At 34.7% G+C, this 10,190-nt stretch overlaps 1 protein-coding gene across 1 annotated transcript; it reads right to left on the bottom strand.

The window, feature by feature from the left end:
* Positions 1 to 732: 732 nt before the first annotated feature.
* On the bottom strand, positions 733 to 9,670 carry LOC114362579 (uncharacterized). Its single transcript, XM_028318031.1, has 9 exons — positions 9,199 to 9,670; positions 8,854 to 9,032; positions 8,356 to 8,547; positions 7,228 to 7,364; positions 6,709 to 6,963; positions 6,219 to 6,350; positions 5,305 to 5,406; positions 3,911 to 4,083; positions 733 to 2,814 (listed from the first exon to the last, which is right to left on the bottom strand). Exons 1-9 carry the CDS (start codon positions 9,360 to 9,362, stop codon positions 1,974 to 1,976), a joined length of 2,175 nt encoding a protein of 724 aa, XP_028173832.1. The 5' UTR covers positions 9,363 to 9,670; the 3' UTR covers positions 733 to 1,973.
* Between the last annotated feature and the right edge of the window lie 520 nt (positions 9,671 to 10,190).

Raw genomic sequence — 10,190 nt, 5'->3', positions numbered from 1 at the left:
TGTTTTATTTAGTGGTGTTTTTATTAATATGCGTTATTTTGTGTAATTCGGGTGCAGTCCTGTTGTCCCCCCCTGGCTAGGGAAGACAACAGGACTGGATTTTTAATCAATAATTTGATTTGATTTATTGAATTATGCAGTTTTAGCATCCGAGATTGTAGTCAGACGCTTTGTATTCTACTTCGGGCATTTCGAATTCTTTATTTTACTCGAGCGCATTTACTGTCAATTTTCGGAAATCGATCGGACGAGGCGAAGCGAAGTAAAGTGCGTGCTCCACACTACATAATATTTCGATCAATTTTGGTATAAATAAAAGTACCAACTTATCCTTGGCACAATACCTACCTACTCCAAACGGGTTTTTATGTGCTTGTTTCTGGTAAAGATGCAAAAATAAATAGGATATAATTTTGGGTATAAAAAGATTTGAATTTTCAGAATAACTCTTTATTTCTAATAACTATTTATTTCTAGCAACAAGAAATTATTCTGCTTAACTATTTACTAATAAAGTGTAAGCAAAATGAGTGAATATGAAGGCACAATATTTTATGAATAAATATCAATAAGCACAGGTAAGTAAAATAATATAACAATATTATAAGTAATAATTAATTTGGTTTTTGTGCTTTTTTACTAGTCTCTAATTTATCACAGCTATGTGCTCTTACAAACTAATAAAATATTATTAAAATTTACAGAATTAGTATATTTTTTTAATTCATAAGCATTTTCAGTAAAAATATAAAAGCGAGCTTCATTCAGGTATAGTTCGAATTTTTCTCTCTAGAGACTTTTAACCGAATGGAAAAAGGAAAGAGAATTTTCGAAAAGGTAAAATTAAAATAAAATATAATACACTCATTAATAAAGGTTGTATAAGTTTGTAAGTCAGAAATGACATCAATAAAAGTAGATGTTAAAAAAATGTGTTTCATTCGTTTGACAAGAATTTGATTATTGGAAGCGTTATTATTGGCTGTCGAGTTTGTTAACGAAATGTATTCTGGTTCGATAACAAGATGTATTCTGTTTTAGAATACACATATGTATTTAACTTCCTGCTTTTAAAATTAGTAAGTATTCTGTAAACACTAAAGATGAATATGACGTTAGAATCGAAGAAACGAGGTTATTATGTTATACCCGACTACGAGACGCAAATGACTGGTAATAATTTTACATCATCATCATCATTTCAGCCATAGGACGTCCACTGCTGAACATAGGCGGAGGCCTACGGGGAGCCTAATGACTTTCACATCGCACCACATCCACACACAAGGTGGACCGACGACCTGATAAGGGTAGCAGGAACATACCTATTGAGATTAAATTGTATCATACTCAATCATTTGTCCTAGTAATGATATTTTTTATTGATTATATCAAAAGTGTGATACTGAATATTTGCAATGTAATTTATTAAAATACTAATTTGTAAAATTTGGGATTCCGCCCAATATAATTTAGCTAGGTAAAAAGACCTACCTCGTGTTTTTGTACTTACTGTATTCTATTTTCTTATAATTGAAATACATTTATAATAATATACAAGAACAATAATATTTTATTATAAGGCGTGTTATGATATGTCACTTATTCCTGTGATACTATCCAATAATATTAAATATTTTTTAGATTATTTGTGTAATATGTAAACAGATTTAAATAGTGTACCAAAGCCCGATTTAATTTCTTATGGAAATATAATTTGTTATGCAATGCAAAATGCACATTTTAACTCTATTATACATATTTTACTGGTATATTTAAGTTAATATACAAAATTGGCCGTTTCTGATATGTTTGGTTACAAGACATTTTTTGTAGAATTTACTGGATAACATAGAACAGACTATCAATACAATATTATGGTCCAATATATTTTTCATTACGAAAGTAAAACATTTCAAAATTAGCGCTTCTATGGCATTTGGTCATAATAATATGTACTATTGAAACAACGCTCAAGCGAACCTCACACCTCTGCATTTATCGCAAACGATCATTTTCTTGTTCGGAAACTCGAGCCGTCTGCGATCTATTTCTTCGTCTACCCACCCAACCAGTCGTTCTTTCAACAGCAGTATAGTTTCCTGCCTAACAACACCTTCTTGGAAGAACTCTTTGAGCACAATAACAATACCGTTATCGTTATTCCGGCAAGGTTCACCTAAAGGTCTTTGGTGTTTCATGTAATTAAATACGAATTTCACAACTTGAACGATCAAATCTTCGTCAGGGCTCAGCAGTCTCAACCTACCGATTTCCTCTGGGATTAGTCGAGAGATCACGTTGAATGAGACAGTCATGAGGTTCGCGTATACATCTTGGCTGAGGTTCTCTAAAAGTAGTGCTACGTTTTCAGCGCCGGTCGAGCTAACGCGGACTAGGAATGTGCCTATGCGCAAGATTTCCCCAGGATGAATGCCTACTAAAATACCTCTATCCTCCTCCTCTAAATTGTAAGCTTGTACGGCCACAGTTGAGGGCAGCACTCGGGTAGGGACGTTCTGAGTCGACAAAGAAGCTGGCCCCAACGATGTGAACAGTTCAGAGCGTCCTTCTGGCCCCATACTAGACAACAAAGATGGTTCAAACTTGTGTTGTGCATTGAGGTTGACACGGCCGTCTGCGGTCATTGAGATCCTCAATTTGTGTTGGTTCAAGTCCTTGTTGATGCGTAGCACATCCGCGAAATATTGATCTTTATCGACGATGTTTTTGATACCGCGGATGACTTCGGTGTTGCCTTGAACGGAGCCTTGCACTCTCCTGGATTCCGCGCTCAGTTTGTCAAATATTTTCCTGAAATAAAGGCAAATGTTATTTAGTGTGATGGAAAAAGACGTTGATACCATTCAATTATGTTTCAAAGAAGGCATTTAGTTTAGTGTAAACCTAAGGTTTTTATGAGCGTGCTATGTCCGGAAAGCCTCGTTCGCACTAGTCAAGTAATTTAGTCGATTGGCGAGTAATTTATAGCGGTTTAGTCGAGTACATAAAGTTCATGTATACTCCTCCTAAATTAAAGGAACGATTTTTTGTCAGTAGCGAGTAGTTTAGTTACTAAAGGCGAGTTACTCGACTAACGCTCGTATTCACAAACATTACTATTAGGGGCCGTTCAAGTATTACGTAAGCACCAAGGGGGGGTGGGGGGTCTCTGTTTTGCTTATTTTGGATGACATGGGGGGTAGGGGGTCTAGATGATGATTACGTCATCGTTAGTTATTTCATCATTGCAAACGTTGTGATAGGGATATAGAGACATGCGATTTTTGGTTTTACGAAGGTAATACAATAGAGAATAATACAAAGTAATAAAAACCACCGGTTATAGGGGAATTTTTTGGAGAAATTTATCAAATAACCAAAAAACACGAATTTAAAAGCATATTTTTTTTCAAAAAGTACCTATCATTTTTTATTATTTGTTGGCCTTTTTTGTGTATTTTATGTATTTTTTTAGTATCGCCTGTTATTTAGCATTATTACTGTTTTTATTTTATCAGGATATACCGCTTAGTTTAAAAGTAATACGTTTTCTTTACAATAAGTAATTGGAAGAAAAAAAAATCTTTAAAAAATCAAGAACATATCTCAAACATCTTTTGACCTCTTTTTTGTCCATAAAAATAGGTCTAGTTTCATCTATCTTTATATGAACACTTTAACGTGACTCACACTGTATAAAAAACATTTATAACTAAAAATGTTTACGTAAGCATAGGGGGAGGGGGTAAGTGCTTTGCTTACTTTTGATGACAACGGGGGCGGGGGGGTAAAAAATGGTAAGAAATCTGCTTACGTAATACTTGAACGGCCCTATGAGGTAAAATAAATAATAAATAAATGACTAGTGCGGACAAGATTTTAGCGCGGACGACAGTGAAAAATTTACTTGTGACGATTACTCCTAAGCGTATCCCGGTATTCGTTAATCGCTCGCGCCTGCGCATCTTCGATTATCGATTGTGCAGTCCGGTTGGACATCACGGCATGACAGAAGAACAGTGTAGCTGCCGTGAATTGGAACAACTCTAGGTTCGTTGGCTTTTCACCGTGTTTGCGATACTGGAAAAATAAAAACATTTTAAAAAGTTTTATTACCATTATCTTGTAATTGGAACTTTGATCAATCAATTACTAGTTCTTCATTGAAAACAACGTGTATCTAGATAGATAGATATCACGTTTTTCTTTTATAACAGCCAGTGAAAGAAAAATGTGGTTTTGACTATAAGATAATAGTCTTCCGCTAAAAAAAAGTGCTTATGTAATTTATTATATTAAAGTCACTATGTGGAAAAACATAACCCTCCCTTTGGCGCAGTCGGGTAAAAGTAAGATGATTTTAATGTACAAGCACAGAATAATAATAAGTACTACGTACAGAAGTTTTACTTCGCGAAGGTATTTAAAATAATGTATGCTCAATGTCATTAACAATATGGTGTAATTTAGCCTGTCTCAAGAGTCAAGCACCATTTTGTTGACAAACGTCAGTGATCGGCACTGCGCCGAAGCTATAGATGACCCACGCTTAACTGTCCCACCAAACTCAATGACAGGGGGGCGCTACCATAGTTCAACTACACTTGCGAGCAAAAGTATGGAATCACTTACATGAAGTTGTTTCCACGCGATCTTGTGTACTAACCAATTTGTTAGTAACAAAAAAAGTAGCACCATTTTAGAGATTAAACTTTTAACTTTAAATTGATACCAAATTCATTTAAATCACACCAGTATTTAAAAAGATATCCCGGCTGATGTAAAAAAGTAAGGAAAAAGGCATGTATCAACTGTTTGATACGTCGCGAGTTGCGGCCTATTTACCCCCCATAAAAGCAAGTGTTTTCGGATTTTTGCTTTCACACGTTGATCCATACACATCTCCGCTTCTTTTGACACTTTAAACTACTTATTTACCTCTCAGTGTCTTGAGGCAACTTAAAAAAGTACATTCTGTGTTTTTATTATTATTTAGGCAGTTAAATACTGCACAGCATTTAGTACACCATTTTCTTTATTTTCTTCCATCATACACAAGAATACGCGTGCGTGAGTCAATGTTCGCTCGTATGTGAGGCCTTGTCGAATAGTATCCTGTAGGTGGGCCATCGTGCGTGTTTTGTTTTCGATGTAAACTCGCGGAGATGAACAGGCCTGGTACAAGTCACAAGACACTTTTTCATTATCATTGTTACAATGATAAATAATTACCATAAGGATTTTATAACACACAGCATGTAATCATTTAAGAGTCAAAGTGAACAGCAGACTTCAACATACCTTGAGGATGATGTGTATGAGGCTGTTAACGACACCAGCGCCACCGGTGACCATGTTTGCGTGTCGCAAAACTTCAACCGATACTGCAAGGGCTTGCCCCGTCTGGAAATATAAAATCGTCAATTCGTCTGATTTTAATTATCCTACTAATATTATAAATGCGAATCCTACTATAATATTATAAATGCGAAAGTTTGGATGTCTGGATGTTTGTTACTCTTTCACGCAAAAACTGCTGAACGGATTTTGATGAAACTTTACAGTATTAATGTTTATAACCCAGAATAACATATAGGCTATAATTTATGACGATCTGTGACAAACTAAATTTCACGCGGGTGAAGCCGCGGGCAAAAGCTAGTTTCTAATAACCTTTTAGTTTTTATTTCTAACTAGCTGACCCGGCGAAATTTGTTCCGCCTTAAAGGAACGGGATAAAAAGTATCCTATGTCCTTCTCCTGGCTCTAAATTACCTCCCTGACAATTTTCAGCTAAATCGGTTCAGCCGTTCTTGAGTTATAAGTGGTGTAACTAACACGACTTTCTTTTATATATATAGATAACCCAAAAGTTAATTGAATGAATGATGATGTGGCCATCTTTTGAATCTTGTGAGAATTTTAAAAGTGATATTGCACTACTGTTTTGTTTCTTTAGTCTACACTGCACGTTCCCGACATTTAATGGATAACAAAATCCATCATTATTATTCATGAATAGTTCGCTAAACACGAGTTTAAGGCTGAGTTGCACCACCTAACTTTGACCGTAACTTTGACGGTAACCGGTGCTTTTTGTATGGATTTTGACAGATTTTTGACGTTTGTCAAAGTTAAAGTAAGATGGTACAACCCAGCCTTAGAATCTAAATAAAACTGCTGAACATGACGCTTCACGATTAGCAATGGCGTACCTTTGTCAAATTAGTGCCAGCGGCCGCGGATTTCGACAGCAAGTTGGTGGCGGCGCCGGCGGCCAGGCCGACGCTAGAAGCAGCGATATTCAGCCAGCTACCCCTAGCTTCAGGATCCGTTGGGCTGATCGTCTGAAAGTTGCCAATCTAATTGAAATCTTATTGCACACACAATAAGGTACAGAATGCTAACTTAAATTATATGGCATTTTCTCAAAATTCTCTGCAAATTAATTATACAAGGTGTAACAGATTACTACTACTAATTGAAACCTTATTGCACATAACTATAAGGTACATACAGGACGCTAACTTAATGATATTAGCTTCTGGGTCTAAAACCTCTTAAATGTAAAATAAATAAATTAACCGGCTTTTATATTTTATCCAGAACTGTTATTTTGTAAGATTGACTGAAATGCACAAATATGAAAAAAATGCATTCCCAAGGTTTTCTCTCTAAAGCGACGTTATACCTTATTTTACCTACCTGTTCATGCACGCTTCGGTCATGTAGATGATACGACGACCGGACAAGGCCGTACAAACCAGTGGCCACTGTTGCCACCGCAGCACCAGCCAATACAGCAGGGCCTACTGGGGTGAACGCTGCGACTCCTAGCACTCCTATAGCACCGATGGAAGCGACCGTACTGGCAGTGTCTACTGAGCTCAACACTCTAGCTTTGAGCCCTAAAGTGGGAGTGGGGGCGACTGTAAGCTTCACAGCAAACGTTTCGTCACCCTGCAAAAAAAAATTAAGTTAATAAACTAGTTAAAATCTACATAAAAAGGCACTTCTGTGCCGTTATTGACTGATCTATCATTAGACAGCTCAAACCACTAATGGATCGCGCTAATATAATATGGCAAGCAGATAGTTATTATGCTAAATTATAAATCAAAGCATCCGTTAAAAAGATTTTTCCAAAATTCTCTTGGATGATACAGAGGTCCTATTACAGCAACAGCTAGTATATTAATATCTTTTATTTTTTACAATTATTACCTCAATAATAGTTCCGGAATATTCTCCATTCTCAGGCACAATGATAACACATTTCGGCAGTGTATTGTTGGTTAAATATGAGTCCCAGTCATGATATACTCTTGCGTTCTCGTCAATGTAGACACGGCAAGATGATGCTGTAGCAGATAATAAATGATTAAAGGTACTTTTTAGAATATCTCAAATTCAATCATATTTTTGATGATTATATTCATTAAAATGGTTGTTTAAGTATTGCTATAAAAAATCTGTGCTCTTTCAGAGAAGATTTATGGAAAAGGTAAATTTATTGAAGACTGCATCGTTTTTTCAGGGCAAACTGAGATTGTAATATCATAGATTTCAAAATTCTTTAAAAGATAATTTAGTAATGCAACATATTGATTCCTATTTAACAAAGAGCAGCTTGTGATATCTACTGAGTCATGTAACATGTTGCTATTTTGTGTCTTGTTAACTAATTGATAAGCAAAATGAGTACCTCCTTCACAAAGAGTAAGTAGTTTTATTTTACAAATAAAATATAATATTTTTATCACATTATGACATACTGTCTACCTAATTAATTAGTTCCATCCAGTGTAGAATATTGAAACTTATATTATCTACATCTAGTTAAGAATCCTATTTTTTATTTGATTAAATTGTAAGTTAAAAAAAGATTAATTAATTCTATGACTTAAACTGCAGTAAAATAAAACATTCTGGATTTCAATCTAGGTACTGCATTAGGTTATTTATTATCTTGAATCTTGTTAACCCGGACACGGTCAACGGATGCAATCATTGGTCAGCAATACGATTAAAAATCCTGATAAGATAAAATGTTTTATCAGTGCTTAATTCCAATAAATATCTCCAGTTTCATTTGTGTCCTGTTTCGACATATTATTTATTATAATTAATAACAAAGTATAATTGGATTAGTCTTGCTACTATTGGCCTTACTACTATATTATTGTCTTGGCCTTGAAATCTAAGCTAGTTTTATTATTTTATTATTATTATTTATTATTTTATTTTGTTTGGAAAACATACAGTGAAACAATAATAGATTAACCACTGCTTAAGAAACTATACACCATTTACATGCCTATATACCAATAAATATTTGAAACATGTACTTACATCCAACGAGTGTTGGTATACATTTACGGATTCTAAAAACTGCAGTGCACCAAATGTCAATGTCGTTCTTCTGATGCAGGTCGAGCCAGTGGGTGGACGGTTCCAACTGGTAGAATTTAACTGGTCTAGGCCTCGCACATACTACTAAGAGAATAGACAACACGATGTCTTCATCATTTTGAGAGTACTTGCCTGGAAAATATAATGAAACGTAATATGAAAATTTATTACAGCTACTTAACTACCTATGTTAGGGAAGTTATTGAGCAATAGTTTGGATAAATCAAAGAGCAAAATGAGGGTTTAGAAAACTATGTTTTGCATAAGTATTGTGGGCTACAGTTAAGAGGTTTGAATGGTATGAGCTTGATTTAAATACAAATTGTAATTAGACAATATTTTAAGAAAACATAGTTTTTTAGATGTTTCATGTTTTTCATCATAAACATCCATAAATTAGTTATAATACTAAAGTATTGTAACACAAAACATACATACTTTGTTCACATATCTTTTCATAGACCTTCATAACTTGTTCCTTTTGTCTAGACGTGTATCCTTCTAAGTGTGCATTTTGAGATTCAATGACTTTGGATAGTTCTCCTTCACAGCTGGGCCCGCCATATAGTGCAAATGCTATGTTTTGAAGCAAATAGTTTCTGTTACTTTTTTCATACCTGCAAGCAAGTTTTCTAATAAGATTAAAGCACACAAACAATTAATAAAGTATAGGTGTATCTTATAAAGGAATAAAGAATGTTTATGATATTTTTATAAAGTTATTAAATAAGCAAAACTTTTACAGTTTTATCATTATGAATGGAAAATGGAAAATAAACTTACTTGACCCAGTCACAATCAGCCAGATTTTCGAAGTATTCCTGTTGAATTTGCACAGGAGAAAGGCCTATCATACTTCCATTGTGCCCAATGAGGTTTGCGTCATCAGATATCAATAATTCGGGACTATCATCAAGTTGATTCTCCGGTACTCTTGCGATTTCCATTGTTTAACTAATGTAACTGCATGTGAATATTAAGTACCTACTCAAGTTAGCACTGCAATGTTTGATCGAACCTTTGTATCAACGGTAAACACGCAATAATCGAAAATTATTTTGCAATATTTTTGTCGCGCGATAGTAGATTTTTTATTTCAGATTTATTAACGTTGTACTTTAGAAGCATGAGTACGAATTATGTAAGTACATAATTCGTATTCCTTGCGTCTAAAAGAATAATAAATACGTGGAAAATACCAGAAAACGTTTGTTTTGTTCACGATCGTTGACATGAGTGACGTGATGATGGATGACATTGACACTTCTTCTTCTTCTTCTTCTTTTTTGTTCTTGGCAATACTCGTCGAGGCCGACTTGATTTGTGCCATTTTCATGTGAGTGTGGGACGAGTTAAGAAGAGGGACCAAGTGGGATGGGACTTGGGCTTGGGCTTGGGATATTAGGTGCGGTTGAGGTCGTATAAAATACATAAATTTAATATATAAAATATAAGTTTAAAGTTTTATAGAGTGGTGCTTAATGAATTTAACAAGGGAATGTACATATTTTTTATTAGTAATACTTAAAATAGATGAAAGATTGTAAGGAAGGGGGGCTTTGTTTTTAATTAATATACTATGTAGGGGCAGAGAATTATATAGAGTACAGTCAAACCAGAATTCGCTCTATTTGTGTTTATTTGTTGAACTCCTTATTTTGTAGTACCTAGAGACTAATAAAACACCGATTTTATCGATAAAACGCGTTGCATTTTCGTACTCGTAACACCCGAAACAGAACCATTGTAACACCCGAAACAAAGAAAAAAATTAT

The sequence above is a fragment of the Ostrinia furnacalis genome, unplaced genomic scaffold, assembly GCF_004193835.3.
Source record: "Ostrinia furnacalis isolate ACB-3 unplaced genomic scaffold, ASM419383v2 OfSCF6633, whole genome shotgun sequence".
In the NCBI taxonomy this organism is placed as follows: Eukaryota; Metazoa; Arthropoda; class Insecta; order Lepidoptera; family Crambidae; genus Ostrinia; species Ostrinia furnacalis.
The sequence above is the reverse complement of the archived record's forward strand: the minus strand, read 5'-3'. Positions and strand labels throughout refer to the sequence as shown.

Excerpts from the sequence above, each read along its gene's own strand:
- LOC114362579 (XM_028318031.1), bottom strand. The coding sequence starts at position 9,362 with ATGGAAATCGCAAGAGTACCGGAGAATCAACTTGATGATAGTCCCGAA. Across the intron at positions 5,407-6,218 it reads CTGGCACTAATTTGACAAAG|ACGGGGCAAGCCCTTGCAGT; the intron begins GTACGCCATTGC and ends TTATATTTCCAG. Across the intron at positions 2,815-3,910 it reads CTTAGGAGTAATCGTCACAA|GAAAATATTTGACAAACTGA; the intron begins GTAAATTTTTCA and ends CCTTTATTTCAG.